Source organism: Thunnus albacares, chromosome 3, assembly GCF_914725855.1.
Source record: "Thunnus albacares chromosome 3, fThuAlb1.1, whole genome shotgun sequence".
Classification (NCBI taxonomy): Eukaryota; Metazoa; Chordata; class Actinopteri; order Scombriformes; family Scombridae; genus Thunnus; species Thunnus albacares.
This window is the reverse complement of record NC_058108.1, coordinates 5,138,764-5,165,065: the sequence shown is the minus strand read 5'-3', so window position 1 is coordinate 5,165,065 and position 26,302 is coordinate 5,138,764. Positions and strand designations below refer to the sequence as shown.

Here is a 26,302-nt window from a genome sequence, read left to right as displayed (position 1 = left end):
ATTGACTTGTTCCGCCTTAAATCTAGGCTGCAAACTTTAGCAGTGCTCCTGTTGCACTTCCCCTTTTCATTTTAACAAATGTATTCCAGCTGATATTCATCAAATCCAAACCAACATTATCTGAAATGCAGTTCTGTAGCTGTTTGTCTGCTTGTTTGATTTGATGATGACCAGAAAATATGTTTCCAAATTAAGGAGTTGATGATTCAAGGAATGTTCAAATGGCACAAGTTGCACCTTGTAGTGCAAATGAATATGTTAATACTGATGTTATGTCATCAGTTACAAAGCATTTACTCAAAACATGCGTCTATTTAGTTTATTTACAAACGTCTTGTGCTTTTATTCAAAATTTTTTGTATTTCAGGATGTGGGCTTCCAACATGGCAAGCTGGTATTCACCGGCTGGGCCCGAGGTGACATCATCAAGAACATGCTGAAGGATCATCGTTCAGCCGACTACAACGACAGCAAGAGAACTGACGTGAGAGGACACACACACACAAAAATGATTGATTTATAACTATATTGATGTTCACCATCAAAGCCATCATAGTTCAACATATAATATTAATAATTTATTGTCTCTTAGTCTTGCACATGTCCAGGAGCTGACTTCACGGACCTTGCAGAGATTGTGTCCAGGATAGAGCCGGTCCAAAGCTACGTAGCTGCAGAAGGTGAAGTATCACTTCCATCACCTGGTCTATTTTATTGAAATACAGTCGGATATGTCCCTGATGTTTTATGGATGCTATCTAAACCCGGTGGCTCAGTCACATAAATTCTCTCTGTAATATCTCCTCTAAATCTTTCCATTCAGCGGAGGAGTCAGACTGTCTGACGGAGTACGAGGAGGACGGGATGGACACAGTGAGAGAGGAGGAGGGGGAGGAAGAGGAGGAAGAGGCAGATGACCCTGAGGACCACTCCCCCGGAGAGTGGGGCCAGAATGGAGTCTTCCAGACTGTGAGCACACACAAAAATGAAAAAATGCCTGTTTTACAACATCAGGAATTAGAACCTACTGAAGTAAATGTCTTAAATTCATTAAAATGAAAACCTGCCTACCTTAAAGGAGAAGTCTGGTGATATTTTATATTTGTGTTATTGTCAACTAATAAGTATTGTCAGTGTAGCTAAAGCCTGATATAACTGATTCTGTGCTATACTGTGGGTTTTCTTGTCCAAAAACTACTTAATAACACATCAGTCAGCCACACCGTTCCTTCATTTCAATGAACACACACACTGTCCTGCCAGCGTCGGAAATTAGCGGGGGGGGCAAGGGCAAAAATGCCCCTAAAAACTGTGATGGAGGGGCAGAAATTGCCCCCAAAAATTTGAAGAAAATAATTTTATCTTTACTAGTTTAGGTCAGTATCCTAATTCTACATGATGCCATCATTTTATTTTCATCCAATTCATTTAATTTCAGTTGTAACACACAAACACAAACAGCGCTGTTGTTCACACTACGCACTACGATACCTGACAAAGGTGTTGCACTCCTGCTGCACCTGCAGTGAAGTTCGCTGCCAGGATGGACCGCTAACTCCTTACAAAAACTCTAACTGCTCCACCCGATGAAAGCAACCTAAGTCCCGGGCCATCACCAACACCACCACCAGCAAGCAAAATAAAGACGAATAAGACGGCAAAGAAAGTTGCGGCTTCAACTATTGAAAAATGGAAAATAGACTGGCTTGGTGTCGAATAAATTAATAAGACGACTCTCCTCTACTGCAAGGCATGCAGGGCTCACCCACCCAAAAATAGCCTGGAACCGTGAAAAAGTAATCACGACTTTATCAAAGGAAGCGAACGGGTCAAAAAAGTGTTCGGCTCATCGGCACTAAGCCAGCAAACATAATCGATTTGCTCATGATAATTAATATTAACACTAACGCTAGTGTCTTTTGTCAGCATGTTAGCCAATATAGTGTTAGTAATTTGGCTAACGTTACTGTTAATACATATACATATAATATAATATACATGGGATAGATTGCCTCCCCATTGGTTTACATTGTAAGGTGTGATATGGCACTGCAACTTTCAGAGCTTACTAGATCTAAACCGTTCGAGTTATTACAAAGTTTTTAACAACTTTTTTTCAGCATAGTTTCATAAGTCACCTATTAAAGTTTGAAGCCGATACCAGTAACACCCTCGGAGGAGATAGCGTTTGTTTGGGGGCCAAAATTGGGGCAAAGTCTTATTTTGAAAGGCTAATTGCGGACTTCCTGTTGGATTTAGGTCAGGGGTGTCAATGTATGATTCATAGGTCTTGATGAGACAAATAATTGAGTTTTGGTTTGATCTCTCTACGACATTCCTACAGGCCGTGGTGGCCATTTTAGTTATATAGGTGGCGCTAGAGAGCACATTTTGGCACTTTAGGGGTTAATTTTTACGTTTTATCATTTTTCACCAGACCTGATGTGCGTGCCAAATTTGGTGAGTTTTTGAGCATGTTTAGGGGGTCAAATTTAGGGTTTAAGTGGCGTAATAATAAAGAAACAAACACACGAAAAACAATAGGGTCCTTGCCCTTTTGGGTTCGGTCCCTAATAATCTGATATCTTGTGACTATTTAGAGTGTGATACTAGAGGAAAAGATAAACAGGTAAAAAACAATACTGTCTTTTCTCTGCAGGATGAGGAGAAATCTGTGAGGCAACGCAGGAAACTCACCAGTGACTCCAACACCTCAGAAGTCTCCGACTGCTGACAGCGGGCCATGGAGGAATAGGAGGAGTTTAAACAAGATCAAGGGCCAAATTAGTCCATAAATTGTCAAGACGAGGGACTCGGACGTCACACTCAGCTCCTGCAACTCCTGAAACTCTAACAGACTGTTTGTTTTTTTTTCTTGCTTGTTTTTTGGAGGGAATCACCGTTCATTCTCTAAACTGTTAAACCTTTTTCTTTAAACATGTATCAAGTAGCTTCCTCTTCGCTCTCACACTGGTTTCATCTGTTCTCATTCTGACCACATCGTCAAAAATGAATACTGTATATGTGGGCTCTTTGAAAGTTTACCCCTACCCAGTGTACTATTCCCTCAACCAGAGACTTCCCGAGTCACTTTCTCAGTTTCAAATGGGCCAGAAAGACGCCTCCTGCATGTCCCATCTGTCTCTGAATCTTCACGTACGTTTCTAATGTCGGTACAGCTTCATTGCACTCCGTACACGGTCCATTCATTTCTCGCGTGTTTGTTCGGACTAGCCCGTGTATTAGGATGACTGTTTGGTTCAGGCTTGAAAAGACTTATTGAAATAGTAGCAGGGCAGTGAAAAGACAAGTAAGGCATACATGTAGTAGAGCTGTAGTTGATAAGAGTTAGGTAAGTTTTAGTGTAGATGTCAAGTAGGGAGTCAGGTAGGGGAAGCTACAGGAGGAATATATGTCTATGTAGACACCAAAGTAGAGTTTGTGTTGAATGAACAGAGGCAAGACGAGAGCAGCGGATTTAAAATTTAGATATTTAAAGAAAATGATTTGTTATGGAATTCAGAAAGATACTGTAGAAAGTTTTGAAATGTGGAAAATTTAAGAAAGAACATTAAGGGTTCAGAGAAGGAAAGAGACGGACCAGTGAGTTAAAGTGTTATTTTAATTTAATTTATTTAAAATTCACGCACAATAGAGTAGAGTGAGCTTGATTTGTTGTAGGTAGACTAAACCGAAGAGAAGATGGAGAGAATGTGTGACAGAAACGAAGGATGAATGAGGTGGTTTCGGTTGAGTGGATGACAATTGTGTCTGCGCGCGCTTGATATGGTGTGTTTCAGCTGTTTCGTTTAAAATGATGCCAGATAAAGACGATGCCTTTTCAACCGGTGTTCGATGCACTCTCGGTGATGGCGGAGAAGAGAGCGAGCGATCATTTGACTGACACTACACAAAAAAAGCGGTGTGTGTGTGTGTGTGTGCCCACCTCTGCTTACGAGGTCACACACACAAACACACACATGCGCTCAGGGTTTCTGCGTTTACAGAAACGGACATGAGACATAAGTTGAGAGGAAACATCCTCTGCTAAGAGATGATAAAGTATAGATGAGACTTTATCTCAGACTTTACAGTAATGGAAATCTTAAAAACCATGCCAACAAATTATTGTTGAGAAAAACGTCATTTTGACGTGAACGCTACACAGAAACCCTGAGTTAATCCTAAACTTCAAATGGAAACTCACCTCATGTAACTAACACTATAATTAATATGGACCTCTTGTAGAAATTGTAACAGGATTATATTATAATACACACATTGTTGATATTCATATATGTATATGAGGTGGAAATTTGTAAGTTGATGCTTTGCTGCAAAACAAGGGAACCTACACCTAAACAAAAAAAGGGTTTCTTCTCTTAAAATGTTTTTTGTTCTCTGGATGGTTGCCAGATTTGCTTTTTGTTCTTTATTTATATGTGTTAACTACTGGCTTTTTTTTTTTTTTTTTAATGATTTTCTTTTTTTTAATTGGGGGGGGGGGGGTTAGGGAGTGTCTTATTTTAATTAACTTGCTTTAGCTGTTTTGCACTGAAAATATTTGAAGTATTCCTTGCTCAGAAGATGTTTGGTTTATTATTGCCATCCACCTTGAGATGCCAAGGGAAACTCAATATAAAAAGAGATAATTTAATATGCATATTGAAAAATAAATATAATATGCATCATATCGTGTGGCATTTGAGTTCTGTCTTATATCATTTCATGTATGTAATGAGCTTCACCGTTTTTTTAAATGCAGCAAGACATTTGTATGTTACAAAGCTGACAACTGGAAAACTGAACACAATCCTAAAATATATAGTTGATAATACTTAAATTGATTTTAAACAGGACTCTAATGTGAGGATGTTGTTTGCACCAGTGGTAAGCCGCCAAAACCAAAATCAATATTTGGTTTTGGGTCTTTGCTCAGCTGATGTTTGCCTTTCTGTACCGACACATGTGGGTACAAAAACACCACATGTTGGCTTCATTTCATTATGCACATACAGCTGAAATAGTTCAGTGAACCACAAGTTCAAATTTGCATGCAAAAGTGTTTTTGGGAGAACTTTTGTATCAGACATCAGCAACTGTGGTGTATCTGTTAGAACACGCTTGACAACAACTTTAATGTTTCTCGTGCTTTACTTGTAGGCTGTACAGGTTTACACATGTTAACTGTTTGTGGTTTATATTCATTACGCACAAAACATCCTATACAGCCAAAAAACATACTTTTATCTCCAAACATACACATATTTTTTTATGGTGATTTTAGGTCCTGCTTTAAACCACCACATTTTGGTATCAGTCACCCACAACAGATCCTCCACAATGTAATCTTTTCTCCTGCCTCACGTGTCGGTGAGGTCAAAGGTCATAGTAAACTGCAAACAGTATGGCTCAAGGACACCTAGACAGACAACATTATCACCACAAAGTGCTAATTCATATTTCTAACATTTTGTAAAGGCTTCTAAGAACAAGAACACCTGAAATGTTTTTTAGACTACAGCATTCATCAGCAGAGACTTAAAAAAAACATTAAGCTCAGATCTAAATGTCAGAATACTAACATGTTCACAATGACAGTGCTGAGCACTAAACTAGCACCAACTACAGCTGAGGCTGATGTTAATGTCATTATGTTGCAGGTAAACTAGGACGTCATGAGGGGAACATGAATGTGGGTCCCAAATTGCATGGTAATACATCCAATAGTTGATATTTCAGACAGAGTGGAGGACTGACAGACTGAAATTGCCATACCTGGAACAGGTGATACTGCTAGCATGGCAAAAAAAAAGCAAAAAGAGATCAATAAGTTCAAACTTGTTCATAGCGTCTGATGTGGGACAGTGTAGATTATGTTTGCGTGTCATTGATAAACTTCAGTCAGTCTTCAGATAAAAACAAAGCACCTGACTCTGAGCCAACCAACAGATCATTATCAGTGTTCATTGATAATTATTTCCAATAGAAAAGACCTGACCTCTAAACATTAATGTGATGCAGCTTTATCTGCCCTTCATATCATTTTCTTTTAGCTAATATGGACTTTTTACTGCTGCAATCATTTACCTTGAGGTCAATGGAAATCAATCCAATTTGAACTCTGACATCAGACAACATGCTTTGAACTAATTATTACTTTGAGTTTTATACATTACACTTTAATACATTTCACAGTATGTATATTATTTAACCATTGTACACCACTAAAATATATGCTGCTGCTGGAAATAATTTCACTTGTATCCAAACTTAAAATGTACTTTGTTGTAACTAATTTGATTTTTTATTTCATCTTTTTTTTTTTGCATACAAATACTGTCATCAGTGTGTTTTTGTTGCATGTTTCTCCAAAGAGTTTAATGAGGCAGCTTTTTCCCTCTAGTGTTAATGTATAAAAAAAACTATAGTTTAAACTACAGTAAATTGTTAAGGCAGCAATTAATTTAATTATCAAGTGCATGATATGAGAAGCGGATGAAGTAACTACAGAAAGAAAGGAGACATGTAGTGGAAAATTCACTGTTTAATCAGATAAATGTAGCCCATAACAGTAGCAGGCTGAGAAATAACCAGGTGGAGTTCATACTGTACACATGAGATCATTCACACCTGCAGTCAAAACACTGAAGAATTCTGCACAGTGAAGCTCGAAAATATATTTTTGAGTTAAGGGGAACTTTGAGGAAGTGATAAAGGGCATTGCTGCATTTAAGGCAAATCATAAAAGTTTAGAAAATATTTAAATATAATACAAAATAAAACTATACATTTTTTAAACATTATCTTTTTTGAAAGCCCATTTTAATATCCCTTAAAGGGAAATTCAGATGAATAGTGGCGGAGGAATAATAATCAGGAGGTCAATAGGACATTTCCTTCAAAATAAACATCTATTTTTAGTCATATGTTCAATACATTTGTTTTTGTAAAAACAAATTTTAATGTGTTATCTCCACAATCTGATGAGCTTGGTCCTTTAACATGAAACAAGCATGTGATGCATTATATAATCTTATCAATGGTTTTCTGCTATATGATCATACAACTGTTAGTTATTTGGTCATGTTTGCCCTCATGGGCGTCGTCAGCAAAAAAATGCTGAAGGGGTTGAACCATGTGAGCGAGCGCTGTCAGCTGTGATATGAGCAGGTATATTAGGAGGTGTGTGTTGTTCCCTGAGACCAGAGTGGTCACGGCTTCTCCTCGTCCGGCTCCTAAAGCGTCTCGACATGAACTTCAGTGTGATCAGTGTGCTGTCCTGCCTCAGCCTGGTGCTGGCAGCTGCTGCCGCCCAGGCTCCTGTACCCTGTAGTAAGTGTTGAAAGACTACTGGTATTTTTTCAGTGTCATAGTGAGTTAGGCTGGACTTGTTACATTTAGGAAAAGTGAGGAAAGTTTTGACTGTTTGTGCATGATAGATGGAGAAAAATCAAATGGCTTAAAGCTGGAATTTGATTTAACTGAACTCATAATATACATATTTCATTCATCCTTACTTACAAATACAAATTATGCATAAATATTTCTTATCCATCCCTCTATTGCCAATCAATGATACAGACAGGACAAATCTCTAATTATACACAAACCAAAAATATTTCTTTGTCAACAGCTGAGTTAATTCACCCATCATGCTACGGTTTTCAAATGAGCATACATTAATATCTCATTTTAAATTAGCAAAAGTACTGATTTTTGTTTTTTGATTTCCTCTACCACAGTCGTTCCACCGCTGATGACTGGAGGCATCACCGTGGTGAGTCGACTCCTGACTTTGCATGTACTCTGGTTTTTTGAAAGATGCTCCATTTTAAGGCTGGACCCGTGTCAAATGATCTCTCACTCTCCTTTCACTCTCTGTCTGTCTTTCAGATGGCCAAGAACATGTTATCCACAGGAAAAATAAGCTATGATGCTTTAGCTCCGAGGATGCGGGTTAGAAACTACGGTACTAACGGCAACAAGACCTTTGCTATAGACCAGCTGATGCTTTTCAACAAGGTACCCTGCTTAAATTGTTCTACATGCATACTGACTGGGCTTTGTCACATGTGAAATCTGAATGAGGGTTTATCTGTTACTATGGGAACACTCTTGACACAATGCACATGGTCTACCTGGTATTCAATGAATTTCAAACAAATTAATACCAAATAGTATTATAGCATTAGTCTTGATGCAATTTTATAAAAAAATACTGTAAATTGTTAAGATTTCTTCAAACATCTGAATGTTGATTAGTTTGAACCAGAAATGTATTCACCACATCCCCTTTTCTGCAGCATCAGCATATCTAATCTCTTCTTTCAAACAACAGTCAGTGTCCAGTCACCATGAATGATGGTCTGTATGTTTATACAAACTAAAACATGAAGCAACACATAGCAGTGCACAGAATGACGCTCATTTAATAGTTTTGTGAAAAGTAGGAAAATTATATTTAAGGTCGACAGTAGCTTCTTTCTGCATTCTTAACACAAGACTTTCTTTAGTTGAATAAAAGAAAACAACACCAAAAATGGGCTGCAACTAACAATTATTTTTATTATTAATTACATTATTTTCTGAATATTTTTTTAGTCAATTACTTGTTTAATCTAAAATGTTGATAACTCATTCAAACTGCCTGTTTTGTCAACAGTTTACAATATTCATTTACATGTATATGAGGGAAAAGCAGCACATTCTCACATTTGAGAAGCTGAAAACAGAATGTTTGTTTTTTGTTTTTAATAATTACTTAAAGGACCAGTGTGTAGGATTTAGTGTTATCTAGCGATGAGGTTGCATATTCAACAAACCCCCCCCCCCCCCCCCCCCCCCTTCCAAGTGTGTAGGAGAACCTACGGTGGCCATGAAACTCATGAAAAACGTGAAAGACCTTTAGAGCCAGTGTTTGGTTTGTCCATTCTGGGCTACTGTAGAAACATGGCTGTGCAACATGGCGGGCTCCATGGCAGAGTACCCACTCCCTATGTAGATATAAATCACTCATTCTAAGGTAACGAAAACACAACAATTCTTATTTTCATGAGATTATACACTAATTAAAACATAGTTATGAGTATTATATTCCATTTCTGCCAAGTCTGTTCCGCTAGAAATTCTACACACAATTATTTAATTATCATGATTGTTTTCCATTAATTTTCTTCTTTGATAAATCAATGTTCCATAAATAAACCAAAATATGACAAATAAAAAGACTACACCCTCCTCTATCTTCTCAGTGCTACTATGTCTCAATACACACACTCTTCGCTCAGTTTATCACCATATTTCTTTACTAGAACAGTAAATTACGTTTCTAACATGAGTCACAGTTACTGACCGCGTTCCACAAGGCCTCACTTTCATCATGGCTACATCACCTCTCGGACTTGAGCCCCATGCTAGCTGGCTAACATGCTAACATGACTTGTTAGAACACAATGCAACCAACTTACAGAATTTTGTCACAAACACAATAAACAGCACACATCCCTTATGACAAAACCATATACATGGTAATACACAAGTTTCCTTTCAAAGTCAACACATGTGAAGACAACAAAGATATGAAGCAGACAAAAATAGAGACGTGGAAGGTCAACACTTGTTTTCTGTCTTCATCCTTTCAGAAAGTCTATTACGAGATCGACTGGAGCAAGTTCACTTGCAAGAAGAAGGCTCTGGATGCCAGCTTCATTCCCATCCAAGTGCCTCCTGATGCCAAACTGATGGGTCAGGTGATTATGGGCTCCTCCTCTTCCTGGGGAATGGGTGTGCTCATCAACACTTGGTATGGAAGCATGCCACAGAACGGTAAGAGGGAACATTGTACCCAAAACCAAGAAATCAGGCAGTAACATTCTGATATTTTCTGACGTGAGCTATGAGGATATCAATCTTCTATCAGTGTCCTGTGTGTGTCATTTATTATTTCTACATGTGCTGTTTAATTAGATGTGGATTTGGTGGCTTTGAAGTTTTTCGAAGACATTTTTGATGGAGTTGGGCTAAGAAACAGGAAGTAAAGTAATGAGTAATGTAGATAATTACCTGCTGAGTAATTAGTACTTTATAACTTATGATTCATGTCTTCAGGTATGTACACAAGTGTCTTCACTGAAACTGGCTGCATCCCTATGACCTTCACTAGCTACACCCCAGAATCTGGATGGATCACTCTCAGGTGAGAACTGAGCCGACAAAACCGCAGAAACAGCTAAACAATCAACATCACCAAAACAGTGCTGCTATTCATATTACCACTAATCTGTTAAGACTGTATTAAACATTTCCCTTTAGGTAACTTAAAGTTTTGAAAAATCATCTTAATCCCAACTGTCTGACAGTATCAGTATCAAGTACTGTACACTGTAGCCGCTTCTTCCAGTTTCTCACTGAAACTATAGGATTTTTCACTGAGGGAAATAATCAAATACAAGACTAGACATGTTTTTTATGGCTGCACCATTTAATCAAATGGAAATATTCTATATTTTGTGCATCATGATATACACATTTTCACCTAATTCAGCCTGATATGTTTCAAATCTTCTTAAACTTTGGGATCTCCCATCGAATTAGTTTCTGAGGGCTTTAACAAAGTTTGAATGCACAGCATGAGTTTGAAGTGACTGATTGGGATTTAATTGTATATAAAAAAGTTTTGAACCTTGTAGCTATACTATACAACAATGGACAGTTCCTCCACAACAGTCAAATAAACATGACCAAATATTAGCACATTCGGTGTGGGCATGATTGACTTTTATTACAGCCTCATTGTGGAATCATGACATTGATTGAACTGAACCTCGTTAAATCGTGGCAACATGGTTTATGCTGTGCTGTATACAGTCTGCTGTCCATCTTGAACTGTTCCTGTGTACAAAATGTCCTGTTCGTTGTCTTCCATCTATGACGTTTTACTGTCAAACTTAAACTCAGGTCAAAAGTCAAACAACATTCTTAGTACATTAGTCAGTAGTGATTCTCAAAAATACATTTTTGTTTATATTTCAGCACATTCAACTGGGTTTTGGGGCTCTCTGACGCCATGGACTTCATTCCTCCTTTCTTCTGTAACAAGTCTAAACTGGAGGAGACAGAGAAACCAGATACTGTCTTCACTGCCTTGCAGTCTCTGGCCATGAAGACCAAGAAAGTGGAGTAAACATTTGGAGAGTCATATCAAAATAATCACAAATCTGCTTCCTTCAACGCAGCAGAACTAAATTTTAACCCAAATGATCTAGTACAATTATAATAATTAATACGATTGTTTTAACCTGCTATGCCACAATATAGCCACCAGATAATGCAACAAGTCAAAGGACTGTATGTGAATGTCATTTTAACACACTTTTGACATCTTTCTCCACCTTGTGTTGTCGTAATGGGGTAAAACCTATCCGCCTCACTATTTGGGATGGCAGGTTAAAGGAAGAACAGTAAGATTGATTCTGAGATATGAGACTAAAAATTAGAGGTGCACAGTGAGAGTCAACCTGGAATAACAACTTATGTAGCTGCATTCCTGCTATGTATTGTATCTCTGTCATCGTGTTCAATAAAATAAAATAAATGCATTGAATGATATTGTCCTTATTTGGAGTTGGGTATTCGGGGGAATGAATGAACAAGGCAGTAATAAGAAGAAAAACAATTACAACATAGACAAAAGTTAAAAGTGAAAAGTGAATATTTAATCCTCACCAAACATGTTTTCCATGTGCTTTCATGTGTGTGGGGGCGGGGGCACATGTGTTTGTAGACAACAAACAGAGAGATGCAATGGTTATCAGACCAGTTGCAACAATCAGTAATCTCGTTGGCAGGACAGACAAGGCTTTTAATTAGTAGCAAAAAGATGAGTTTTAAGTTTAGATTTAAAGGATTTAGCAGACTCAGACTGTCTGACGTCAGCAGGGAGGTTATTCCATCAAAACGTAGCCCGATAGAAAAAGACCCTGCTTCCTGCTGACTTCTTTTTAACTCTGGGTACAGACAGGAGCCCTGCATTTTGAAAGCGGAGAGTTTGGGATGGAATATATGTTTTAACAGGTATGATGGGGCCCATTTAGGATTTTATAAGTCAGTAGAAGCACCTTAAAGTGTGATCTAACATGGATAGGAAGCCAATGAAGGGAGGCTAGAATTGGTGTAATATGGTCATATTTTTTTGTTTCAGTTAAGATTCTAGCTGCAGCATTTTGAACCATCTGAAGACCTTTAGTACTAGAACATGGCAGACCCGAAACCAGAACATTACAGTAATCAAGTCTGTATGAAACAAATGTATTTATTGGAGTCTCTGCATCAGCCATGGACAGGGAAGACTGAAAGTGGAAAAAGGCATTCTTGGTGATTTCTTTGATGTGCTTATCAAAAGAGAGGCTTGGATCAAACATAACACCAGGATTCTTGCATGCCACACTTTGTGAAATCACACAGTTGTCGAGAGTCACTGTGACATGATAAAACTGGTGTTTGTGTCTAGCAGGGCCAACGACCAGCATCTCAGTTTTATCTGAATTTAGAAGCAGGAAACGGCCCCTCTGGCCCCGGCTCTTCATCGGGCTTCTCGACCGACCCCCAAAACCATTTGTCCTTGGAGCAAACGGCGTTGCCCATCACCTGATGTAGCCAAACCAGCTACCACCTCAGCTGCTTTCTGTCCACCTCCAGCTGCAATGACCACTGACCCTGGTCAAGTGCCACCACCTCCTGCCTCGCTGAGGTCAGCTTTGTCCATCACCTGCAAACTCCCTTCCAACCTTGCACTTTACATCAACAGGGTAACTCTGTTCCTGAAATCTTGATATTGGGTCAATCCATCATAACATTCGTTAAACTCCCATCCGCCATCACATATTGTCTCGGCGGCAGAGAGGTTAAGGATTTTATTGAACTTACTCCAACGCTCATCGACCTTCACCCTTCAGTCCACACTGTAATAGTACACACTGGAACGAATAACGTCATGTCCAGACAATCAGTAAAGCTGCACCAGGACACTGAATCACTGTGCTGCACGATTGAGAGTCTGGGAAAAAGCTGCATAATCTCTTGTCCTATATCTACTCTCTCAAAGAGCGTTGAATGCTTTAGTCGTCTTTTTAGTCTCCACCAGTGGCTGCTTAATTTCTGCTCTGCAGCAAGATATAATTTCATCAGCAATTTTGACTATTTCTGGACTAAGCAGTACTTCTACAAAATGGATGGCCTCCATCCAAATAAGAAAGGAACCAAGCAACTAGTTTCTAATTTTATCCGTTTTATAGCTTTTAATTCTCTCTGACACACATCTCAGCATGATCCATTCCGCACTTTAACTTCACCTTAGAAAAGAAAAGCCTGTTTTACAACAGTGAGGGTCCTGCTGGCCTTTTCTGTGATTTTAAAAGCACCGTTCCCATCGTGACCAATGACAGAAGAAACAAGTTTTCAGCAAGCCATCTCTCGCCTTGTATGGTCACTCCATCAAATGTCAAATTCACATTCCCTGCCGGTCAATGTCTCCTCCAGTGCTCCATGCCAAAATGCCAAATATATTCAAGACAGGGCTGTAAAGATCTCTGTTAAATAAGTCATTTGTATAGCTGTTTTCATCAGATATAATTTAAATATTTCCTGTTTTGACTTAGGACCGTTTTTCTCCTTCAAGGCACTTCCATTTGTATTTAAGGGGAATACCCAGTGTCTGGGCCTTCTGGTTTACAGACCCCCCAAATCTTCTCTTGCCTTTATAAATGAATTCTCAGAGCTCCTATCTATAATCCTACCCAGATATGACAGGAATTTAATTCGAGGTGATTTTAATATTCATGTCTGCTGCACCCCTAACGGTGTAAATCCTGAATTTTTATCCCTGATTTATTCTTTTAATCTATCTTTCTCACCGACCTGGCCCACTCACTGTCAGGGCCATACTCTTGTTGGAATATTAATACTTTTATTAATATAAAACCTCGTCTGGGCACCACCTCCATTGTTGGTTAGAATTTTTTAGTGCCAGGAGGAAGCACTGACCTTTATTCAATTTAATCAACAAATCAGTTTCATAACCGGACGTTCTTGTCCAAGCAGCAGACCTCTGTGCTCAAAGAAATCACAACAAGAACAACTTCTTAGGATACATGAAGACATTTATTAATAGTTAAATGTTTTGAGGATGCATGATAAAGCATAAGATAATACATACAAGAGAATAATAAGGCCTTTAAATGATAATAAAAATAAAATAATACAGAAAATAATTTAGAAATAGTGGCTCGAAGTGTGTGACTTGAGATGTATTGCAACGTGGAATGCTAAGGGAACGCTAATTCAACTTCTCTAAAGAAATTATCTTTTTAATTTTAATGTAATTCAACATCAACCCTTGATCACAAACCCATGTCATATCTCACTGTTGACGAGTTACTTTGCTGCAAAGATGACGTTGCAGCGTCCAGCGTTGTTTTGGGTTAAGCTGGAGTTAGTCTGCAGCAAGGGTGTAGAGTCACAGTGATGTTTGGTAGTTGCACAGTCTTGGCAGCGGTGTTGAACACCAGTGAAGAGGAGTCAAGCCATGTCGGGCCGCTCTGGAAAGAGTCTTTTAGGTTTAACTCCTAGTTGCAGTACTGCTCTCAGCAAGCAGGCAGAAATCCAGTCTGGAGGCAGACTCCATTAAGAGTCACTATCATCTTCAAAATGATATTTCAGTTTGAGTGGAGAATTCAGGCTTTGGCTGGCTTCTTGTAATCTTAGTTTAATGCTGAATAAAGTTTAATCTGACTACAATCAAATCTTAAACTCAAATCGTAAACGTCAAAAATAAAATACTGTACATGGAAACACTTAAACACTTAATTTTACAAATAAACAAAAACAACTTTTAAAATACCATTGCACAGTTACCACAGAAACATTCATTAACTCCTAACATAAGGAAATTCAGTATGAAGTTCTAACCCATCAGTAGGGGGCAGTATTGTCACATGTACATGTAGTAAAAATGTAATAAAATCAAAAATGTATCTCCGTGATAGATTACAACACAACTATTAAAGTTATAACATTCTTCATGTATTTCTATGACAAACAACATTACATGATTAACATAATGATTAGACATTTCATTTACATGAAATTCGGATTTGGCTCAGATTTGCAGAGAGACTCCATGAATGTCCTCCAGGAATGTGAGAGTTTTCTGACTCTCATCTGGGGAAGATAAGGGGGCCAGTTATCTGTCCATGTTTACTGACTTGTCGCTCCTTTTTCCTGGTTCAAATGACCCCAGAGATCATTTATGCTTTTAGTTCAGGCCATAATTTAGTTATTGGTCAGAAATGGCCTCTCAGGAGGTCTGTTCAATCTCCATTTTGTCACAGTGTTTAACTTTGGTTAGTATCATGTTGTCAGAGTGCCACTTGGCAAAGAGGTCAGTTCAGGGTCCAGAGGTGAGGCACTAGACCATGTCTCTGTGGGGTTCACTCACCTCCTCAATTTGAGTTTAAAGAAGGGTTGTTTTATCCATGAACCATGTCACCCTCACCCCACCTGTACCTGTGAAGAAACAGACACCAGCCTCAGAAACTGACCTACACCACTCTGGGTGTACCTAGTTATAGGGACATTAATATGGCAGACATTAACTTTATGCCCCAGTTGTTCAGACCCAAAGCTCCCTTAACGCCTTGGAGGCCTCGGTAGTTTATAGACACTGTAGTTTTAAGTGCATACTACTATGTATATGTATATGTATTTTTTTACAAATCCTGAAGATGTTGTTGACCTAGTTCAATTGAATCTTTCATATGTATTGTGTGTAAACAGAATTGGATATTGTTGGCCTAAAGTGTCAAATGTCAGGAGACATTTTGAAATGTGGGGGAGAGTGTGGCACATAGGAAATTGCCACTGATTTAAATATGTTATTTTTTATATGTATAAAACTTCAGTTTGAATGTTAACAGACCCCTCCCCCCTCCCCATTTAATTTCACATACTGGTAGTTGGAATGGAAAAGGCACGTGACCACCTGGGGGTATATAAGGTATGAGCGGTTGTACTCTTCAGTTGGCAGTTAACGTTAAGAGTAAAGCCGCTGAAGATCAGCCGACCCACAAAGTGTCAATTTGTTCTTTCAGGTGGGTAAATGTAATGTAAGCGTGTATTCAGTTTTTCGGTTTTTCTATTTAATGTACTGTTTTTATTGTTTTATTGTTGTTTTTATTGTTATTGTACTGCTTTAGGTATTGTAGCGTGTCTGTAGGTTATTAGCGCTAGCTTGCCAGTTACAATGATGGTTGTCTTTGGGTTGAACAGATGTGGGGTTTGCCTGACTGCACTGATTTGTATGTATGTGTAAGATTTAATGTTATAGTGTTTTGTGGTTTGTATTTTCTTTGTTTTGTTCGTTTCCCTCTAGCAGCTAATAACGTTTCTTTTCAGTTTGTTTATAACGGTTATAGAACGTAGTCAGTTAGAGCCAGAGCCCGAACAGCTGATTAGCAGCATTATTGTTTACCGTTGTCAAGGCAACCAGGCAGCTCACGTTGTAATACGTCACGCGTAAACAGAGGGGATGAATGAGGGAGATTATATTGTAATGTAAATGTTGCGTGATTGAAGTTATGAGGGAATGAGATAATTGTTTTATACCTGAAATGATAAGAATTGTAAATAATTGTAGATAATAGACTGATATAGCACTTTCAATGCTCTGTTATAGAATTGATCATTTTAGTAGCCTATTTTATGTATATATATCTTTTGTGATTCTGTTAGCCTATTGATTTTAAATGGAAATAGCAAGCTACTGTTCCAACTAATTTAAGTTGGCAGTTAACGATAAGAGTAAAGCCACTGAAGATCAGTCGACTCACAAAGTGTCAATTTGTTCTTTCAGAATAAATTATTTTTCTTAAATATGTCACCCCTCGAGTGAGCTTCCACTCTATGGGCGTAACACATGCATATTTACAGACTGGATTTTTCAATGAGAAAATTAATTAAAAAGAGAGAAATTAATATTCCATGTGGAGTATTTTTTATACATCTTAAAAAACATGTCTGAAGGGGATCTTTAAGGTTTTGGACAAGCAAACTGACATCACCATGGCCTCGAAACTGGAATATATTTTTTTCAGTTTTTTCATAGACTAAATGATTAATCAATAAAATAATCATAATCATAATATGACAAAAGTAATGAAAATAATCATTAGTTGCAGCACTATCTGCATGCATTTTTTAGTTCTTATGTAAAGCATCACATGGTTCAGCAAGGAAGAGAAAAGTTCTACTTTACATAAATTAGTACTTCCACTATTTTATGCAGCTCAGTCATTCTGTTTATTGTTAAACCCTCATTAAGAGACTAATATGCATTCCATGTCTTCAGCCAAATACCTGGCTGCCTTCATTCTGATTCCTTGTGGTCTTCAAAGGCGACACCTCAGCATCTGGATGGAAACTTGTGCTGGTTACTGCTATAATTTGTTATATCAGGACAAAGAATTCTCCACTCAACTGTCACATCAACATGAAAATACATGAAAATATAAACTCTTAAAGCAAGATGTAGTTTGCTTATTTGTAAGGAGTCTTGTGTATTAAATCCATAGTAAAACTGAATTGTATCAGAGACAGTTTGTGGTTTTAAACTTGTTAATCAGGGAGCTTTAGAGGTGCTGGTCGGTGGATTTAGTTACCTTTGGACAGAGCCTTGTTAAGTGTTTCCCCTTGTTTGTAGTCTTTATGCTAAGCTAAGGTAACCACCTGCTGGCTGTAGCTTCATATTTACCACACAGATATTGGTGTTGATCTTCTCATCTAACTTTCAACATGAAAGCACAATGTTGAATTATTCCTTTTAAAACCTCTTGTCCTTGCTCCATCTGTGACTCTGAAAGCTGAACGCTGCGCCAGCAACAAGTCAAAGAATGTGTTAATTAGAGTCAGTAATAATTCTCAACAAGTCACTGGGTTCCTCACACTTCATACAGTCTCTCTTCCTTCTATCTGTGGAGGAGCTCAACTGATGGAGACAAGGACACCAGATACCATTTCTGCTGTCTTGTGATCGCTGGCAGAGGCAACCAATAGAGGTGTAAACATCTGGCTAACACATCATGATAATCACAAATACTGCTCCCTTCAGCACAACAGACATTTAGACAAATTATCTTGTAATAATCATGGAATTGTTTTAAAATTATTTCCAAGGTTATTTGAACTTGCAATGAATCAAAGGAATATATATCATATTTATATCTCTCTCAGCCCTATTTTCATGGTCCTAAAGAAATACACCAATCTTATATTATCATCATCCTCTTTGATAAAATAAAGTGAAAGCATTGGATAGAACGTATTTGGAGTCGGATGTTTGGATGGATGAAGAAATAAAACAACAGCAATAAAATTATAAAAAATACAACATCATGTAAAACAGTGCAAAGTCTGAAAGAGATGAATGTAATAGTGATTATTTCACTCTTACTGTAAAAAACTTGTCTTCCATACTAACAAATGAAGCATATTGGTATCAAATCAGTGACATTCATTAATCAATACTTAAACCACAGATAACAACAACTACTGCATGTCCCATAATTTGAGTACATGTTACATACATGTTTTCAAATACTGAATATAATATTTTGAAATGAAAGTGTTGAAAGTTGTGATTAGTTTAGTTTATCCCTTCATATAAAACTGCAGTACTGACGGTCCTACAGCAGATGGAGGCAGCATTGCTCTTTTCTCAGAGGTACCTGCTTTGATTTATATGTTTACCTAATTTGTCACTTGATCCAAAAGTTTTCTGAAAATAAGTTGAGCCTTTCCAGCACAACTCGCTTAGACTGTTTACACAAGTATCCTTGGCATTATATAAGCAATCAATGATTTATAACACTTTAACTCAGTATAATGTAGTCATAAGTAGTTGTAAGAGGTATGGATTTTTGTGTGTATATTAATGTTTGTAAACAGCTTAATCCATAACTAGTGTATAAACAGATAATTAATAACTGGCACATATATATGAACACAATCATATAAATATGAGAAGCACAATAATCATAATATTATTGATTATATTTATTAATGAATCATTTATTAATAAAAAAAACTTCACTTTCCATGACGGCTGAGCTCCTCCACTGATGAAGGCCATGAGATTTGGCTGAAAGCTCCACAGAGTAGACCAGTAAGAAGAGCAGTAAGTAGACCTTGAGTCCTTTTTCCTTTTCATTGTCAAACTTCTGCTTCTGACGACAAGAGCAGACCTTCAAGCTCAACATGCCTTCAACAACTTGAAACTTGCCTGTAACTGTGTAATTATATACCATGAAATATGATTACAGCTATTTATACAGTTATCAATCATTGATTAACTGTTTATTCACCTGTTATGAGTGCTTCATAGGAAAACTGTTGACAAATCCATTAATAAACACTTAGAAATGTCCTCATGTCCGTTTACAGCTACATTATAGCGTGTCATTAACAATTGATTGACCCATAATGAAAGTAAAGTAACCAAACTGTCACTAATGTTTGTCTTCTGCCAGGTGAAACATTGTGATTACAGTTCTCTGATACCATGTTAGACATTTTACACGTGTAAAAGGAACTCATTTAACAGTCATCCTTTGTTGTTCAGTGGTTGAATCTTTTTCAAATCTTGAAGTGATGAAATCGCTCCACTGTGTCTCCTCATAGTAATGGCTGACTAACCCTCTGAATGTCACTAATAAGAGCATCTCTTTTTACCATTAGAGGTTCTTCACACTTGTTCCTTCAGGGATTTGTGAGTCATCCTCTAATAATGAACGTCAAGGTGTTTAGAGGTGACTATCTAACCCCTCTGTCAAAAATAACTCATCTGTCCTGTGTGATTAAAGAAATGAGAGTCTGCTCTGGAGGCATTACCAATAATAATAGCCTTGCTAGTCTGTCCAATTACCAGTCTAATGATTATCTAAGCAGGCTGGGACTTTAGCATAGGCCTGCGTAGGAAGAGACGAGGCTGAGTGTAGAGTTCCTGTTGTGATAAGGAAATTACATCATTAAAAGTCAGTTCTACCTTCCAATTTTAACAGGTTTAACTGAGCTGACATGTTAAAGAAGGAGACGCTGTATGCAGATTTGTTAATTTTGTGCCTGACTGCTAGTCAGTGGAAAGTCGAGGCAATTTTAAACCCTGTCGCCTTAAAATTCTCAACAGTGTCACATGAGCATGGCCTAAAATAAAACTCTAACAGCTGCACACAAGAACTGAAAAAGCATTTCACTTCAACATGAGGTAAATATTGCACAATGAACATGTCTGTTTTTTGTACATTTTGTTGACAGTGAATCAATTATTGTAAAGATAAGTGTTGCAGTGAGGTGCTGACAGCCACACCTACTGTGATATTAGTCATTTGGACTGGCTGTCCAGCTATTCAGTCAAACATATCTCAAAGATATGATTATCAGGAAATTTGCTGTGAATATTCATAGGCTACGGCGTGGAGGTACACGCCACAGCCCCGGCCTCATCTAGTGCCTAGTATCGTGACATATTTAACATATAATTTTTTTTAGTCTCACTGGACAAACTCTCAAACAACAGAATCATCAGCATGTTACTTCCTCCTCCCAACACTTTTGTGTGGTGGAGTTTTAAGATATATTATGACAAATTAAGCACATTTTTCAGACATTATAAACAAAATTATAAACAGACGCTTCTTTTTAGAACTTTTTGTGGCCTTGTAATACAAACATTAGCGTTAAAATGTTTTTCTTTTGTTGATTTTAAAAGGTGCAGTGAGTAGGATTTAGTAGCATCCAGCTGTGAGGTTGCAGATTGCAACTAACTGAATGCCAACACCCCACCTCTCCTACCAAGCAAGCTGGTGTTTGGTTTGTCCGTTCTTGGCTACTGTAGAAACATGGTGGTGCATGTAGGCCTTCATGGAAGAGGACCCGCTCCCTATGTAGATATAAAGGGCTCATTCTAAGGTAACAAAAACACAATGATTCTTATTTTCAGGAGATAAACATACTTATGAATGTTGCACTGCACCTGTAAAGTATTGTCAAATTGCCCACCATCTATTCCTGTGCTTCCAATATGTCTTCTATTTTCTTTTATTTCTGGTTTGAGGACTATTTTCATATATCTCTTGTAACTTTGTATTTTTCAAAGTGTGTTTATTTTTTTATTTATACAAAAAAAAAAAATCAATATCTGTACTTACATTGTTGTGTGTACAAAGGCCCCCCATGTAAAAGGGAGTAAACCTTCCTCATAGAAAGCCCTGTATTCATAAATGTTGATTATATACAGTATATATATATATATATGTGTGTGTGTATGAATAAACCAGTAGCACATCACTTTATATATAATGCACAGTAGAGACTGTTTTCACTTTGAATGCTAATGAAATAATAGTTAATAGATTTTTTGCTTAGAATCTTAAAGGCTTAATGAGTTGACTCCCAAAACATTTGGTGCGAATCAGGATGACTTATGCACTGCACTTGGTGCGATGTGATTATAAATCCAAGCTGTTCCAGTGATTACAGGGTTTCTCATCCACATCTGATGCTTCATCAAAAATGTCCAGATGCAAATTAATGCACGCTGTCGTCTGGAGAATTGTGGTGACTTATTGAGAAGCCAGCAGCTACTTTTTCCTCGATTGGAGCCGGCCACGCTGTCTCTGTGATGGGGGGAAAAAATTCAGTCAACACAGAGAGGAGTCCACTGAGGCAGTTAGGTTTAGCTTTGGGTTTATGCAGGTGGAATAATAGTGATAGCAGAGGTTTTTTTTCTAGTTGGTCATGCCATTTATGGAAATCTGTCGTCTTTTAGCTACACTGCATGATCGATGATTGTCGAGCACTGGTGCAAAATGGTGAGTTTACAGAGAACCTCTTACTGTTAGATGCCAACACCCAAAGTGTACACACAAAACTTTTCCACTGAAATAATATCATCTCCAGTCTGACCAGGAGGAAAAGGCCTAGAAACTTAAGTTGCATAGCTGTCTTCATTTTCTTTTCTTTTGAACTTTAATGTTGATTTTTTTTTCTTTTTACAAGTAATTGCAGCACTACATATTTGTGTTTCATCCCCAAATACTCAGGCCTGTCATGATATTTTAATGTCTGTGGATATTCCCTGAATATTGTGAATCACTCACATTTACAACTTAAGTGTGTATTAACCTTGATTCAAGAGAAAGACATTGTAACAGGTAACTTTATGCTCTGAACAGCTGGACAAAAGACAAAAAATACATCAACAAATGCATGAATCTTCTCTTTCACCCACCACACACAAACGCATTCATGGCTCGAAACACCTCTTTTATTACTACTCAGTGTACTTATTGAGTGCTCATCCAGCCTGATCAAAGAGCCCTAATTACACGCATTAGTGGGTGACAACTCCAGTGAGTGGGTGCCACACATACAAATAAGATTCAAGGTTACAGCTTTTAATGTGTGTGTATGAGAATGTGTGGGTGCGTTTGAGTTTTGAGTGTGAACCACTGTGTACACTGGAGCGTGTGTGTGCACGTGATGCAGATGCCCCTGGTGCACCGGAACTGTGTTAGTCATTGTCACCCCGCTCTTCAACAGAGAATGATGGACGTCAGGGAGTCAGCCGCCAATTATCCTCTTTACATTGATGACAGAGGCTGTCCGTCCTCCCCATGGCGCTCAGTCTCCTCCTCTCCATCTCTCTCTTTCTTTGTCATTCATGTTCTCTCTGTATCTGGGAAGAAAAGGAGACTGACAAACTATTTTTGTTTGTGTAGGAGATTTTACTGCTTTTAGACCAAGCAGCAATCTCTGGGGTTGAAAAACGAAGCCAACGCGGAAGTGCCAAAAACTGCAGTTCCTCACAACACTTGAGGCTGGCTCCAAAATCAAGTCAGTCCCCATAGACACCCAACTTTACAGCAGAAATAAACTTGTTTACAGCCTGATATAAAAAACAGTTTCAGTCTCTATAGCTTCATGACGACTGTGCGGGTGGTGAATTTTTATGTAACTCACCTGTTTAAATTTTATTAAGGCTTAAAGTTATGCATAATTAAGAGCATGGCCGCTCCGACAGGAGGGTGCCGTCACAGGGAAGAGTATAGGTGTAGCCGTAGCCATCGCTATTTCAGTGTGTTTTCAGTTCATGAAAGTTAATTGTAACATTTTGGTTGCCTAAAAAAGTCTTGTTCAGCATTTGGATGTACTAAAAGACCCTCTAAGGAGTCGAATGTTCAGTTTTTTCCGGTAAGTAAATTTTTTAAAATGGTTTTAAACCTGTTTTTCACTGGCAGAAATTAGCATTAGCATTAGCAGTATGACAGTTAACCATAGCCTGTAAGTGCACCGGGCTAACCAAGCTAACAACTAGTGTTAGGTTCAGTTCCACCCTCTCGTCCAAATATGGTCAATTTTGGCTCCAAAATTTCAAGATGGTGACGATCAAAATGCAAACTGCAAAACGAGAGTCCAAAAACCACTGGGAGACGTCACGGTGGCTACATATGAAGGTATTATTGGACAACTGAGCACCTGTGACAGTGGAATTTGTAGTTACACGTGTATCAGTAAAGTTGAAGTCACAGAGAAAAATGTTCTAGGAGTTGCAAATTTGTAGAATTTTTTTTTCTCTCCCACAAACAAAACACAACAGTTACACCTTCTTAAATTATTCATTGCAGGTGCACAAATCCTTTTCTATGAATCACAAATTAAGAAACTCATACGCTTACATTTTTGCTACAGTTGCTGCAGTGAATATGGTACAAAACACATCCACAAATCATTATGTGAATTCCTGCGATAAGAGTTGCACACCAGTAGAATATTTTCTCACAAATACATTTTTTTTTCTCTGATATTTTTCTAGAACAAACACAAGTCAATAACTACAACTGCTTGAATCTGCTGCTATGAGCCTCAAATGGCGTTTTTTTGCTTATAAATACCAAGTTCCACTCTCACATTTGCACCACATATCTCAGTGAAATGTGGAGCAAAAATGATTTGTGCACCTGTGGAGCCAGGAGCAGTTCAGAGATCGAAGAACCCTTTTGGCCAATCAAAGCAGCTTGTTTGAGAGGGGTCCAGCAACCAGACCTTATTCGTTTGTTTGGGCACCTGTTCTGTCCCTTGGTGCCTCAACAGAAAAACAAAACAAAAACTTCAACCTCAAATCTCCAGCTTCTAATGTTACCCGACCATCCTCACTCAGCAGAGGAGCTGGCACCTGATGTTTAAGTTTTCTGATATCACTCACCATTATACTTTTGTTTATACAGTAGTTTAAATATGCGCGCTGGTCAGCTACGTTGGTAATCAACATTTCTTAGTTAGGTTAGCTCCTCTTGCTTCCTGAAAGGTATGTTAAACTAGCTAACAAATGACACTGTTATGTTAGCTTATGCTAATTAGTCAGTGGAAGATATAGCCTACTAAATACTAAATTATCCACATTAATTCCTCATATTCTCTTCTGTTTTGCCTTCTAGAAAAAATGACAGATCAGGATGGGTCGTCGCAGGTGAGTATCATATCATGAGTATGCACTTAACATGTGTTTTTTAAGTGAGTGAGTGATATATTAATCAGAGCTTCCTGGAGCTGTGCTGTGACTGAAAAACTGGTAGGCTATTTTATTTTCATTTCAGGTTTGTTTTATGCAAAACAGATAAATTATTAAATCAGGGCACTCTGTTTAAATGCATTGATGCAACATGTTTTTTTTCCCCCTTTTTAGCGTCGTCTTTTGTTTTATTAAGTGATACTGGAGTGGTTCCCAACCTATTTGGCTTTTGACCTCTCCAAACAAAACATTGTCTTCTTGCAGAGCCCTTGTCTACCAATTGCAAATGTCTGAGTGACTATTTTTTTCTCCATTTGAATAATTTTTAAAGGAAAAATTATTCAGTAATTCACAAGAAAAACATGAGCAAAGATTAGAGGACAGTCTGAAAAAAATAAAACCTTTGGTGCAGCACAGAATATATGTTTTTCTGCTTTCCTATGCAGTCCGTCATCTCGTGATGCCTTGGATTTAAGATTAACATTGTAATGTGGAAATGTGCTGAACAACTGACAATTAACTTGTTAAAATTCAGTTCAATTTACACTGAACTAACACTGGAAACATACAAAGCATAATTGACCAAAGTTGCACTTCTTGGCATTAGTGTTTAACTAAGATCATGTTCATGTATTAAGGGGGGATTAGCTCTCTCAGCAGAATCCTTGTGGCTACTCAATTTCTTGAGAGCTCCCTCAAAGAGCAGAGCTTTTTTCCGCCAAAGCAATTAATCATTTATAGCAAAAGGTTATATAGTTAATCTTTCGCTATAAATGATTAATTGCTTGATGCAAGTTTGCAGATGAATATTTTACATTCACAAATACTGGACTTACATTCATCAGGTGGCCAAAAATGAATGCAGCCTTAGTATGAAGGAACCGGTTACTTATCTCTTTTGTACCTCGAGCCAGTTATGTGGTAGTGATGGTTTGCCGACTGGAATTCATTTTTTAAATTATACTGCATCCCAGTATGGATTAAGAGTATCAGGTAGTTTTTCACTTTAATGGAGTTAATGTAACTTGCATCATCATTCTGTTGCTGTTATGGAGGAAAAAATATCTTAATTTAAATTTTAATGGTATTTTTCTACACTAGATGAATAAAGAATCTGATTTTGAAATAAACAGGGTGGAGGGATGAAAAGGGAGGGCCACTACACTGAGCATGACGTCTTTCTTAACCCATTACAATACTATAAGCAACTGCTCTTGAATGCCATCCCACTAAATGTTATGAAATGTACATTGTTATTGAAGGGGAGAAGTTAATGGGCAATAACACACTTTATGACTTCACTGAGTGGCTTGTTATGTGACACAATATGCTTGTTTAAACAGGGTCAAACATACTGGCACAGCATATGTCCGGGAATATGTACATACACATACAGAATCCCAGGCTCACACACCAACCTCACATATACATTGTCTACCATCTGTAAGAAAAAAAAAGAAAATGGGGACATCATTATTCAATTTGCATCGCATAAAAACTTAGATTAGGCGCCAGGAAAACAGGTACACTGCTATCGTGAACAAATGTGGAAATGAGGTGTGAAAGCCTCAGGTGGAGTTTGGATGACACAAATAAAGGAAACCATGCCATTAGTCTTTTGTGATATCTAACGCAGTTAATTAGCGTTGCTCTTACTGGCTGACAGGGAAAAAAAAATGTCCA

At 37.9% G+C, this 26,302-nt stretch overlaps 2 protein-coding genes across 3 annotated transcripts in view; both read left to right on the top strand.

Annotated features, from left to right (window-relative positions):
* The window catches only part of pnpla6 (patatin-like phospholipase domain containing 6), a 32,610-nt gene extending 27,919 nt beyond the window's left edge, over positions 1-4,691 (top strand). For both annotated transcript variants that reach the window (XM_044345939.1, XM_044345937.1), the window contains exons 33-36: positions 368-484; positions 593-680; positions 824-969; positions 2,660-4,691. In XM_044345939.1, the coding sequence (XP_044201874.1) occupies positions 368-484; positions 593-680; positions 824-969; positions 2,660-2,734 (426 nt within the window). In that variant the 3' untranslated portion in view covers positions 2,735-4,691. The remainder of the gene's footprint in view (positions 1-367; positions 485-592; positions 681-823; positions 970-2,659) is intronic.
* Positions 4,692-7,191: 2,500 nt separating this feature from the next.
* Positions 7,192-11,605, top strand: LOC122978882 (ependymin-1-like). Its single transcript, XM_044345940.1, has 6 exons — positions 7,192-7,335; positions 7,746-7,780; positions 7,897-8,025; positions 9,645-9,828; positions 10,111-10,198; positions 11,035-11,605. Exons 1-6 carry the CDS (start codon positions 7,254-7,256, stop codon positions 11,183-11,185), a joined length of 669 nt encoding a protein of 222 aa, XP_044201875.1. The 5' UTR covers positions 7,192-7,253; the 3' UTR covers positions 11,186-11,605.
* Positions 11,606-26,302: the final 14,697 nt, after the last annotated feature.